This window comes from Drosophila yakuba, chromosome 2R (assembly GCF_016746365.2).
Source record: "Drosophila yakuba strain Tai18E2 chromosome 2R, Prin_Dyak_Tai18E2_2.1, whole genome shotgun sequence".
Taxonomy (NCBI): domain Eukaryota; kingdom Metazoa; phylum Arthropoda; class Insecta; order Diptera; family Drosophilidae; genus Drosophila; species Drosophila yakuba.
Window position 1 is genome coordinate 17,129,791 of NC_052528.2, and position 13,452 is coordinate 17,143,242.

General features: G+C 47.3%; 3 protein-coding genes across 3 annotated transcripts; 2 read left to right on the plus strand and 1 right to left on the minus strand.

Annotated features, from left to right (window-relative positions):
- The first annotated feature begins 145 nt into the window (after positions 1–145).
- On the plus strand, positions 146–10,021 carry LOC6531015 (protein dopey-1 homolog). Its single transcript, XM_039373131.1, has 11 exons — positions 146–289; positions 854–1,104; positions 1,241–1,419; positions 1,472–2,704; positions 2,784–3,084; positions 3,143–3,911; positions 3,968–4,076; positions 4,132–8,426; positions 8,610–8,805; positions 8,861–9,203; positions 9,269–10,021. The coding sequence occupies exons 2-11, from the start codon at positions 952–954 to the stop codon at positions 9,488–9,490; spliced, it is 7,800 nt and encodes a 2,599-aa protein (XP_039229065.1). The 5' UTR covers positions 146–289; positions 854–951; the 3' UTR covers positions 9,491–10,021.
- On the minus strand, positions 9,990–11,516 carry LOC6531017. The gene is made up of 4 exons (XM_002091818.3): positions 11,274–11,516; positions 10,467–10,534; positions 10,248–10,410; positions 9,990–10,167 (listed from the first exon to the last, which is right to left on the minus strand). The coding sequence occupies exons 1-4, from the start codon at positions 11,392–11,394 to the stop codon at positions 10,067–10,069; spliced, it is 453 nt and encodes a 150-aa protein (XP_002091854.1). The 5' UTR covers positions 11,395–11,516; the 3' UTR covers positions 9,990–10,066.
- A 505-nt stretch (positions 11,517–12,021) lies between these two features.
- LOC6531018 lies at positions 12,022–13,388 on the plus strand. Its single transcript, XM_002091819.4, has 4 exons — positions 12,022–12,310; positions 12,387–12,472; positions 12,644–12,797; positions 12,984–13,388. Exons 1-4 carry the CDS (start codon positions 12,124–12,126, stop codon positions 13,115–13,117), a joined length of 561 nt encoding a protein of 186 aa, XP_002091855.1. The 5' UTR covers positions 12,022–12,123; the 3' UTR covers positions 13,118–13,388.
- The last annotated feature ends 64 nt before the right edge of the window (positions 13,389–13,452 follow it).

Genomic DNA, 13,452 nt, shown 5'->3' on the forward strand with positions numbered 1-13,452 from the left:
GCTACAGTAAGTGTAGTAGTTAATGTTGCCTATTTTAGTTGCTTAGTAGTTAAATTCTATTACAAATTATGTTAACAAGTGTTGAGATGTGGTTCGCAGTTTGGTTTTAAAATTTGGTACAAATTAGTTATCGCGGCTTAAGAGTATCGGTGAAGAAGTCACGGTTATCAATCGGAGGTCCATCGCTAGCGAGTTACAGCAAAAAATTTGCCATGTAAATGCAACACGAAAACAAAAGTGCAATATTAAGCAATGTAAAATGTGCTAGAACTGATTAAATTTAGCTGTGGTAAGGGGAGAGTAGTTGAAAAGAATTGAGTGATTTCCGAAAAGTGAAAACAACGAACGAGCGACACAAACAAAGTGTGTCTGTCCCGTCACGCGCCCCCTCCCCCCCGCCAGCCCATCAATTTCCATGAAAACAGCAGAATATTCGTCATCAGCTGGTCCTCTCTTCTTAGCTCTCTCCGCAGCCCGCAGACTAACTGCACTTCGCTGGCTAGAGGAGGAGAAAGACAGAGAGAGAGTTGAAATTTATTCAGACACAAATTTATTTTGTTCCTGCCACGCGACATTACTTTCAACCCGTCGTTTCAATTTTGCAGTCGAGCGAGTCGAGGCATTCAATATATATACACTTAATGTAGGGTCAATTGACAGAACCTTCAATTAGGCAAAAGAATCGCCAGTTTTTCCCAGGTGATTCGCTTGCCACACTGCTCAAATATGCAATCCATTAAACTTTTAGTGAACTAAGAAAGGAAATCACCCAATTGTGTGGGAGTTGGAATTCAAGGACGCAGCGCCGAGGGCAACAAGTGTTTGCTAATTGATTGCCATTGATTATTCACAGAGAGCTCTGCCACAAAAGCCAACCCATCAAGAAATCATCGAACTCAAGCGAAAAAGCAAAATTTAGAGCCAGCTAGCCCACTGGCAAAAGACGTCGCCATGGAATCCGCGGACGCACTCGTCGAGGAGCAGAAGCTCATGGCCGAGGCCAAGTACCGCACATATGTAACCAATATCGACAAGGCGCTGCGCAATTTTGAGTACTCCAGCGAATGGGCGGATTTGATATCGGCTTTGGGCAAGCTCAGCAAGGTATACATTCATAGTTTCATCTGTGGCAATTCCGATAAGCGACGGAGCAACTGACTCACAGCAGTTTCCGGAAACCCATTCAGTTTGAAAGTCTTATCTCGACTTGTTTTTAATTTGTGCTCCCCTCTTTCGACAGGCGATATCGAGCAATACGCAGTACCAGGTCATACCCCGGCGACTGAAGATAGCCAAGCGGCTGGCCCAATGCATGCATCCCGCCCTGCCCTCCGGGGTGCATCTGAAGGCCCTGGAGACCTATTCGGTGATATTCAGCAAAACAGGACCGGAGCGCCTGGCCACGGAGTTTATATATAGGTCAGTGTGCTGATAACTTTGTTTGTTTTCTTACTAATTGTTTTTTTTTCAGCGCTGGGCTTTTCCCGCTCCTTGGGTACGCGGCCATGAATGTACGTCCCGCCTTGTTGGCTATCTATGAAACCTATTTCGTACCCCTGGGTGACAAACTGAGGCCCGCTCTAAGCGGTTTTCTGAATGGCGTGCTACCTGGCTACGACTGCGGTCTGGATCACTTCGAGCGGATTAGCACTCTACTAAAACAAGTCTGCAATGCCGTCAATCCCATGCACTTTTACACAGTTCTTTGGGAATCGGTGGCCAACAATGCGGCCATTCGTCTGCCGGCCATCACCTACCTGCTGGAGCACTTTAACAAGCGATTGGACATGCAGGAGCAGATCTATATTATGGGACACAACAGGGAGATCATGATGTCAGCTTTGTGTGTCTGTTTAAATGACTCGTTGATCCTGGTCCAGCGAAACACCCTGGAGTTCCTGCTGCTCGGCTTCCCCATGCATACGGTGCTGCTCTCTGAGGATGATTTAGTCAAACTAGTCACCAATGGGCTCAATACTATACTGCGTAGAGACATGTCGCTGAATAGGAGATTGTTCAGCTGGCTGTTGGGCAGCGAGGTGGCCAAAAACACGCCAACCTATGATACATTATCGTTGGACACCTCAAACGCCCCATTGGAGGAGGAACCGGAACCATATTTCGTTAAGCACTCGCGTCACATTCTAATTAGAGCTTTAATCACCACCCTGAGACTGAGCTTGGAATGTGCTCCCATGGATCTAAAGCCCTACAGGATCATGCTCTCCCTCCTTGATAAGGCAGAGATTGGCAGCGCAGTACTTGACTATGTGCTCCATGACATTATTCGAGCTATGTACATCTCGAGTGGCAACGCAGAGGCTTTAAAGTCTGCCAATCTGCTGTTTGCCACCTTTGACCCAGCTTATATCTGGAGCTATATGACCAACATGTTTGAGAAAGCCTGCCAGCAGGCGAACTCCACGCAAGACCATTCCCAGGCGGGTGAAACCTCCGGAAAATATGCATGCGACGTGGGATCCGGAGATCCGTGTGTACTGGAGATCTGCGTGCTGACAGAATTTCTGCTGGAAACCGTTTCTCTTGAGATGTATACGGAAACCACCAGGGTGTATCTTCCCAAGGTGTTCCTGGCCATCACTCAACTTCTTTCGTTACACATGGATCACGTGAGCAGTAACGAGATCACTGCGTCGCTAAAGCTCTGCATGAAGATCGTTTCGAGGGTTCAGCCCATGATAACGTAATTCACTTACTTATAAAAAACAAAGACCCATCAGGCGATCCTTATTAACGCCCTTATCTCTTTGTTTTCGTTGCAGAAGTCCCATAAAACTGAATAAGCTGATAGAGCAGAGCGGTGGCTCATCGTCGGATGAAAAGATTACGATGAATTTGGCTAGTGAGGCCGGCAAGGCGGAAACGGGAGCGCAGGGTAGTTCCCTAGAGAAGAGCAAGTCTGACTCTAGACTAAATCAGTTTGCTGAAAATACGCTGAATAGCGCAGATCCCAACGATGAAGAACTCATCCGTCGTTCAGCGTCCAATCAGAGTGTGGGTCGTCAAAGTCCCAACAAAAAGAAGGCTAAGTCAATATCTCGACTTTCTGAGCTGGATAAGGATGTGAGTAACTGAAATACAGATATGTCATAATCTCTTACTTATCCCTTCTTGAAAACAGATCAGTGCCTCGGACACTGGCCAGCAGTCATCCTCAGATCTGGACACTCCGCGGAGCATAAAGAAGCTTAAGGCCAAGGCCAAGGTGCCATTTATAAGGAGTCCCAAAAAGCAACGACCCAAGGATATTGTATTGATTCAATCAAATGCATCACCGGAAGTGGGAGATGGACCTAGCTCAGAAGAGCCCAAAAGTGCACCACCGGATCAGACGCCGCAGTTTCAATTGGATGAGGAGAGCCGGGCTACCCAACAGCGTGGATTCTCGATTCTAGAGAAGTGCATTCGACAGTATGAGATCTTTTTCGAGGTTTACTTGTCCCGAAAACTTCTTCACATCGAATCGGAACCAAAGGAATGCTCTGTTAAGGTTCAGCTACAGCGAACCACAAGCACCATCCATACTTCCAATCTGTTCATGGCTGAGCAGGTGCTGGATCACGAGTGCCCAGTAAGACAGTCACAAATAGAGCGACTGTTCAACTTGCTTCGCGTTGACATTGTGCCGCGTTCCAAGCAGCTACAGCGATTGCTCAATCGATCTTTGCCGTTGCCCGCCAGTGCTAGTGAGTTGAGTAGCGACAGCGAAGCGCAGGAAGATATGCAACAGAGCCGGCTCATTGATGGACAGACCCAGCGCAGTGTGCAACAACTAGCGGAGCTTCAGCTGAGTCTTTCTCTGCGCGGAGCTGTTAAGCTGGCGTCCACTCTACTGGTCGAGATGTCAACCTTTCCCAACTGCAATAAACACGTCGTGCTGGACAAAAATGGTGAGTGCTGAAGACTATTTTATAGAAATTTAAACATATTCTTTATTCCGTTTCAGAGCCTGAATTGCCCAACTGGTTGAAAGTCCTATGCCTGGTGGCATGCTTTGCCCAGAGCGACAAGGAACTGCAAGTGGCTTCTATTACCACATTATTCGATCTAATAAGGTGAGCGAAATGAAATATCAAAGAAACGTTGACTATAACTTAATAATATCATTAGCCTGCTGCGCTCCCAAATCGAGCACACGACTAGTCCCGGAGTCACCTTTGTAGTAATGCTGCCGCTTTTGAAGTTCGGCCATGTCAGCTATATGGAGCAGCACACGCGCGTCTTTCAATTGGTCAGCTCCATTTTGTGGGACTACCTGGGAAGCGCAGGCATAGATCCTGCTCAAATTGCAGCCCTCCTTCATCAGCTACACAGCTGCCTCGAAAGCGGTCTGGTAGAAACGGTCATCGGCAATCGAATGCAGTCGCAACATTTGCTTCAAGTGCAACCACAATCGCGTTCAGACTTGGGAAAAGCAGCCATACGCAACTTTCAAATGGAGCGATTGGCGGAAGCGCAGCTACTCTGTCCTACAGAGTCCACGGAAAGATTAAGAGAGAGTCAGGCCCGGAGCTTCAAAAAGTTCGAGCTGCTGTGGCATCTGGGCAGAGACAAACAGACGGCGCGCGGTTTCGAAAAAACGCTGTTGAAAGTGCTGGACACCCTCGCATTGCCACATTACATGTCCGAGCGCACTTTTGTGACCAACTGGCTGCAGGCATCGCTCCTGCGTGGGGATCTTGCCCGTCTGACCAAGCCTCTCTACAAGATCCTACTCTCGGCCAGCTCCAAGCGCGTTGGCATCGTCCACATGCAGCAGCTGTACCGTGAATCGGAGACCGAGGTTACGCCTGCTTTCGAGCGGGATGTATACGCCATCAGTTCGGAACAAGGCAATGTAAAGTACCACCACATGGAGACTTCTAGTGGAAGTAAGAAAAAGAGTCCTATTAGAAACTTCCCAAAGAAGATCTTTGGAGTCACATTAAGTGGAGGAAAGGCTAACAAGGTATCCAACTTTGTCAGCGACAAATCTACTGTCGCCGCTTGCGCTGAGGCAAGCCAGGATATGAACACCATAGGTCTGATAATAAATCCACTTGAGAATGCCAACGACTTTGACGACGAAACGGATCTGGAGGAGCCCCGCATTGAGATCCCACACAAGGAGACCCCGCTGGAACAGAAACTAGCCAGCGCAATGGACGAGAGTGAGCAGCCTTCGCAGGAGCAACCAACTCAGCAACCAGATCACAGTCTTCAATATGACCAGGATATCACAGACCATTCGGACAGTAGCGATTTTGAGTCGGACTCTGAGCTTCGCGAAACGAGCATAGAAAAGGAAGACAGCCTCACTGTCAGTTCTAGTGCTGGAGTTAGTGATGATGTCAAGCGCTTCGTGGGCGACTGTGAAAGTGTCACTGACGCTTTGACGCAGCACGAAAAGATCAAGAGCCGCAAGACCTATCGTTTAACCAGGGAGAAAACCCCAGGAGAAACCAGTCTTAACTCGCTCGAGCAGAAAGACCACGATAGTATTTCTGACCTGCAGGCAGATGCGCTACCCGCTGATGAGTATTTCAAGGAGGACAAGAAACTGGGAAAGCGTAAAAAACTGCTCACATCTGGGGACAAAAAACGCCTAAGCTGCATTTCAAAGACCTCCACTGACAGCAACATCAGTGGCTCCCATGCAGAACAACCAGAGCATGAGGAAGAATCAGAGCCCGCAACCGAATCCACCATCAATGTAGAAGACAAACGACGTAACCTTAGTTTGGAGACCAGTAAGCTTCAGCCCGATATGCAGAAAACCCTAGAAAAGGGCAAGCAGAATGTGGAGATTCTACGGCAAAATAATGCAGCTGCAGCTGCTGCGGCGGCGGCGGCAGCAGAGGAGCAGATCAGTGTACGCAGCTCAATGAAGAGCACCGTTTCCCTGACAGATGCGGCTCACCTGTACCACAACCACCTGCTGATTTACCTGGCTATTTACGACACCCGTCAGACCTTGTATGCCCTGCAGACACTTCGCAACATTATTTGCTGCGACAAACGTACCTTCCTTTGCTTGTCAATCACCACATCCTTTTCGAGCGCAAGTTTGAAGCAGCTGCTCGTGCGCCATCGGAAGAGCATCTCCGGCAAAGGATTTGATGGCGGTGTAGGCAACTCCGAGTATGCACAAGGATATCGGGGCTGCATGCAACTGGAGCTGCTGGTCACGCTCTGTTTGTTCTACGCACGTGGATACTTTCAGAAAGAATCATTGGATGCCCAGCGGCAGCCTCCAACACTGCAGGACATTGTGAACAACCGGAGGATTCAGCTGGAGAGCATCGAACTGCTGACCCTGATCTGCTCGGAACTTATAGAGATAGTCAAGGGCATGGGCAGGGGTCTGGCCAACTATATTGCCGATTTGTTGGCACGCGCCAAGCTCCAGAAGGTGATGCTGCACTGCCTCAACAGCTCTGTGTGCAGTTATGGTCGTAGAGCCAACACTAACAGTGGAAGCTATGCGGAGCAGGTGCTGAGCTTCAACGATCCTCAGGATGATCAGCTGCATGCAGACTGCTTCCAGCTTCAACTGCTACGTTTGCTTTTGGCTGTAATCCGCCTGGAGCACGAGGTTCATCAGCTCCGCCAGGATACGCCACCCGCAGCTGGGGAGGACTCCGCTGGCAATGCGTCGCCCACTCGCTTAGCAGAAGGAGCGACGGCCAATGTTAAGTACCTGCCCAACTGTCTGATTAGCCAACAGCCGATGTTCCTGGCCGCAGTGTTGGGTGCACTGCAGCAGGAACGATTGCGCCACTTGCACCGCAACTGGACGGATTTGGTGACGTCTTCGCTCAATTGTTTTTCCTTTGGCTCACTCACGAACATTGTGATCAGCGTGGTGCATCAACTGTGCAGCAATCTCGACCGCATTTCCAAGATGGGTCTACCCCAGCAGCGACACTTCCCTCCGGACTATGTGGTATCCCAACTGGAGGCTCTAACCATCTTGTGTCACTACTGTTTACTAGACAATACGCAGCAGACGGCGCTGTCGCACCTGTTTAACCAAGCTTACCCGCAGACCAGCTCGTCGGCGCAGAGTTCAAGCACGGGTCAGTTGCTCAACAGCATCGTTCATTCCTTCCTGTCGGCCAGTGAATCCTCCACTTCAGCGCCGGCTCCAAGGAATCCCCAACTGCAGGCTGCTCGCAATGCAGTCCTATCTCATCTCCCAAGGATAATGAGCAGCGTGGCTGCCATTTGGGACAGCGAGCTGGGGCAATTGCGTCCGGTTCGTCAGCAGCTTCTAGAGTTCCTATCCCCGGTGTCCCTGCATCACGGCTGCAACTTCCTCGCGGCTGTAGCTGTCACCTGGCAGCAGCGGGGAATCGCAACAAATATGAGCGGACTAAGCATCGCAGAGCAGTTCCAAAAGAACTCCATGCTACAGGCATGTCCTGCCCAGCTTTCTTTGGTTTCACTAGTATCTAGCATACGTGTAATGCCCATGGACTCCTTCGTAATGACATTGCACCATGTTGTGCGCTCACCGCCGCCAATTCATCGGCCACCTGCCCAGCTCAGCATTGAGGTGAGTGCTTTGGAGCTCTTCTACTTCTACATGAAGTCGGCACCTGCGCCTCAATTAGCGGATGCCTGGAGCTCGCTGCTGGCCCTCATCCGGGATGGCTTGAATCTGACACCACCGGCGCAGTTTGCTTTGCTGATGCTACTCAACGAGTTTGTGCAGCGCTGCCCGCAGATGCCATTCCAGGACAAGAAAGAAGTGCGTGAGCTACATGATGTCACCTCTCGATTGGTGGACTCCCTCTCCAGCGTTGCAGGATCCTGTCTAGAGCAGACGACATGGCTGCGTCGCAATCTGGCCGTAAAAGAAGATACCGATGGGTTAGCCAAGGATAACAGTGTTGGCGGAGGAGGTCTACAGCAATATTCGCTGCAAGCACAGAGTGTTCTCGCAGCGATACTCTCAAATCTACTGGACGTGGCCTATGGCTCGCAGGAAAAGGACAAGGTGGTGAACATAGTGACGCCGCTGCTGTACAACATTACTCCGTATTTGAAGAACCACACTGCTCGGAATGTTCCCTTTTTCTACGCCTGCTCTGCTCTGCTGGCCAGCCTGAGTGGCTACCAGTACACTAGGAAGGCTTGGCGAAAGGATATGCTGGATCTCTTGCTGGACAACGCCTTCTTCCAGATGCATCTGTCGTGCCTGCCCTTCTGGCGCATGATCATGGACAGCCTGATGACCTACGACAACACCACGTTCCGGGAGCTGATGACCCGCGTCTCCCTCTCGCAGGCGGGCAGTCTGAACATCTTTAGCTCCCGGGATCAGGAGTATGAGCAGCGGTCCATGTTGCTCAAGCGACTCGCCTTCGTTATTTATTGCAGCGAGTTCGACCAGCACAACAAGTACATGCCAGACATCCAGGGTAAGTAAACGAAATGTAAACATTTGGGACTGTTGGATATATGTACCTCAACCGTTTGGGACTGAGCAATTAATAGCAAATTTTACACTTTCAGTAAATAGAAATGTAATTACTTTTTATTGCACAGTTTCATCACCTTGGGGAATTGACTAACATCAGCACTAACATTTTGTTTTCTCTTAGAACAATTGGCCAACAGTCTGCGGCTTGTTCCCATGGGTCCTTCCGTGCAAGCGGCCGTTTTCCTGTGCTTCCGCGTGCTGCTCCTTCGCATGTCACCCGACCACGTCACCTCGCTGTGGCCCATAATCATTGCGGAAATGGTGCAGGTGTTTCTGCAAATGGAACAAGAGCTCAAATCGGAGAGCGAAGAGCGGAAGTAAGTCAAACACGAAATTAAAAAGTCATCAAATTAATAGTATCATTATTTGCAGCCAACAAATGCGCATGCCTTCTGGGATTGATGTGTCCTGGTCCGCTGCTTCTGGAACTAGCAATGGTTACAATTCGCAAACACCGATGCAGCACTGGCGATCTGTGCAGTTGGAGGCCTGCAAGCTGCTTGAATTGGGATGTGTGCTGCCCGCCACCAAGCTGCCACATTTCCAGATGTATCGATGGGCCTTTGTGGGCACCGAGTTCGATGTTCACGAGGAGGAGGTGCGCCTGCCCAACGGAAGTCTGGAGAACCTCGCTACCTTGCCCAGCGCGCTTTATGTGCCGCATGTCAGGCGTGTGGCCAGGCTGATGGACATGAAGTACACCAGCCAGTCACCGGTGAGTAATTCCCTCCCACATCGTATGCGTCATCTAGCTAACCAATACCTTTGGATTTGTTCCAGATACTGCAACGCCCCAGCAATAGACACCTGATGTTGCACTTTCAACAACTGCAATCGCTGCAAGAGCTGTATGCCTTTTTCACCACGCTGGGTATCAGTTGTCCCCAGCCGCGTAATTTTGCCGACACGGAGAACGATGTGGCTAATTGCTTGAAGGAGATCGAAGAGCTGTTGGCCAACGATTTTCTGGAGAAGCTGCCCAGCATAACCACGCCGAGATGAAAACCGGCCGTTGCCCACCGGCAGACACAGTCGCAGATCCAAGCGAGTGGGTCGCAATTCGAGCTCAAGCTGAACCTCAACCTGGGTATGGAGTCTGCCATGGAGTCGGGCAGTGCTGGCCAGGCTGTGCGCATTCTAGCCGCCGTGCAGGCTAAGCTATCTACCCAAAATGCCGAGACGAGCTTTACGCAGTCGCAAAACATCAATAACAGCAGCAACAATAAGAAGACCAACTTTCCATTTTATGTCTAAGTAAGGAGATTGGAGCAGAAGACGATGCCGAGTATGATAGCTAGCTATATAGATAGAGAACTGGATCGAGAGTATATAATTGTCCGTAGTGTGATCGATCGTTTTAAATGTTGAATGTTTAAGAACGCGGTAGCCCAATAGTTAATAGCACCCTGTATGTATATGTAACCAATGTATTTAACTGTTGATAGTTGATCCCGAGTCGATGTGAGTAAGAGATGTGCGTTAACGACAAACTGCAATCAAATAAACAACAAAGCATTTTATTGCATACACTGAGATGAACGGTGGGCTTCCCCAACAATTAATGTAGAATATTAAGAACTAAACCACATTTAAGGCGCGTGGCGTTTGTTTGCTGGCTTCGCTGTTTTTCAGCTGGAGGTAGAAGGAGTACACGAGTCGGGCGCTGAACAGGATAACAACTGAAAGTGTAAGGGCGTATGAATATCCATGACGTGTTTATATTTGTTTACGCCATTCGGTGGTCATGGCCAATACATACGAAGTGTGAGGATGTAGATAAACAGGGCGCCGAAAGTGCTGTTTAATCCGGTCGCTTCACGGTATCCTCCGTAGTGGAAGATAACACCGAACACGGCAAACGGAAAGGAAATGACTTCGATGGCAGCGAATATCAGCCAGACAAACACCAGAACTGGCTTTTCCTGGAATTCCGAAAGGTGTTGGGTCAAAAGAGGAAGTGGGGGTGTACTGCATTTACCTTTAGGGTTCCTATCAGCAAGCATATGTTGGCGACTACAAATATGGCGAATCCAACGAAGTTAAGAGCTGCAAGGAATTGAACGATGATTAATAAGAATAATAAAATATATGTTTGCATTATACAGTGAGCGTGTAAAGTATGTATTCAAAACAAAACGTGCTTCTTATCTTACTTCCGAAAAATTATGTCATATTTGTAACTAATAGTAGTTACAATGTGTATGTAATGAGTAGATATGCGCAACATGTACATATTTGTTATCAACAACTAAAACATAAATGCTTATGCCGCCTCAAAAAACTTATATTTCTTTTAAGCGCATTTTTTACTTAAACCATAAAAAACCTTTTTAATATATCTATAGAAAAGTTCCATAGAAATGCTTCGAATCAAAGAGAAATCGGGTTTTAGATGTTTTGGTGACATATGGTGAATCAACTGTTAATAACGAATACAATCATCAAATATTTTAAATTGGTTTTACGCCATGCAAAGCCAAAGTAAATTATTAAATTTTCCGTGGAAAAAGAATTTCGTGGTAGAAAATTCAAGTCTGAGAGAAAATGAGAATATACACATTTAGAATAATATGACAGCTCGAGTTTGGCGGCGATGTCGTCATCGTTGGAGGCGATTGTATCCAAAGTGGTTGTGAATTGGAACGCGTTTGTCTCGAATGGATTAGCTCATTCGTTTATTTGGTATGTGATCACCATGGGTGTATTGTCTGTATATGAAAATAGCGTCTGTATGGGCAAACCGCTTGTGATAATAAACAAAAGCCACGCCTCGCATTTCTCCTACCATTCGGAGCTAATATCACGCTAAAAGTCGTGGACACTAGCCAGTAGATCGCAATTGCCAGGCACCAGCCGCGCAATTCGCTATTGCAGGGCCCATTTTCCACCGTCAGGGCGATTTTCATTTTGAAACTTTTTTGTTTACAGTGAGTTTTCCAATTTCCCCAAATATATGGCACTAGAACCGGTTTGTAATCTCTTAGCGCACGGAAACACAACCGCACTGGGCAAGAATCAAATAACAACTGAAGCACCAATGCCTGTGCCGCTCAGAAGAAACAGGTTCTTTAACTATCCAACAAGAAAATACTTTATTTTGGAGCGCTGGAAAACTATGTTTGATATGTTCTTAAGAATTGTATCAATATAGTAATTTCTGTATGGAACTGTGTCTATATGCTACGTCATAATAATGAATAATATGTGGAATTAAGCTTCGATATCTTAGTGACTAATGACTTAATTAGTTAATATCATCAATAATATTTAGGTTAATCAAATTCGTACTTTGAAAGAGTTACACTTAAAAAAGTTAGTTTAAAAATTAATATATTTCGTGACATTAACGCTAAGTAATTAACGCTAACACATTTTAAAAAAAATAAAAATCAAATTTGAAAATCACTAATACACCTAACTTTAAAAAATCACATGAAATGCTGGTGAACAAGTCACAGTTGCCAAGCAAACTAATTGCACCAGTCTGGCAACGCCGGGATGCCAAAAAAGCTTTCATTTGTCAGTGAATTGAGGGAATTGCGACTTATTAAGCAATTGCATTTTCGCTGCGCCGGCGAACTGAAGTTAAATTGTCTATTCGCATCCGCACTAGCACGACATCAAGGAAACCCAAAATGCTGTCCAGGGTCTTCTGCATGCGCCTGAACACCTATGGTGTGGTCATTGGATGGCTGGGCGTGATTCTCTCCTTCTTGGCCACGATCATTTTGTCCGTCGCCCTGGGATTCGTCGATGAAATTGCGCAGCAGATCGCCAAGGATTCCAATAATTCCGACATGACGGCCACCCAGATTCGCAGTGGTAAAGTTCTAACCAACAAATGCACCCACAACACAACGCATATTTCATATTGGATTGTTCTTTGTGGTTTTTGCAGTGCTAATCATCGTGTTCAGTGTTTACTTGGCGCTCAAGGTGATTAATCTTCTGGCTTCGGCCATGTTGGTTGCAGGTACCGTTAAGGTAAGTACTGGGATCAATGCGCAATCTGTATTATCTCTTATACATATATGTGAACTAAATGTCAAGAGCTAGACCTCTTAAAAGCCCCACTATTCTGGGGAAAACCCACTAGGGCTCTGACACCATAATAACTGGGGATAGTTTCTAATAGATAGTTTTCTTGCCCCACAGGAACGTCATCTGCTCCTGCTGCCCTGGCTGATCAACAATGGAGTCCTGCTTGTCTTTGGAATCGTCGCCAATATTGCAATGTTGGCCCAGGTCATCGAAACTACGCCATTCGTGGGCGCCCTTCCGATCATTTTGGTGGATGTGGGCCTGCTTGGTAAGTGAATCACCGCTTTCTTGTGCATACATACGCTGCAGCTATATCTGGAAATGGGTATACACATTCTCTGTTATTGCGAAATTGTTCATCCCCATTGCGCTTATCGCTCAACGGCTTGCGATCGTACAGTAATTGCACTTGGACACGATGCTAATGTATCACCATTTCACCATCTCGTTTCAGTGCTGAGCTGGTATCTGTACTACGGCATCTACTCGCTCTTCAAGCAGATCCAGGCATCCAGTGAGATCCAGCGCCCGCTGATCCCGCCGCCGACCCAGCAGACCAACTCCTATCCCAGCTACACCAAGATTTAAGCCCGCTTGAAACTTTCCATTTGGCGAGCTCTGATTAAATACTGTTCGAATGCTATCAATGGGGCTTCCCCAAATAACCCACTATTTCCCTAGCTAGTAACACCAAAATTATTTGCTACACGGTATTTCCGTTGCATTAGAGAACGAATATCCGTGTGTACATCCTATATATTTACTTGAACGCGATCGTGTCTATACGTATATTCGAACGAAATGGCCAATACTCGATATTTCGATTGGCTGCAAAAAATATATATATTTTGTATACATACTGAGATGGGAAATTATTTGGATGGCAATGACAACTTCTATATTGAATAATGTATTACAGCAAT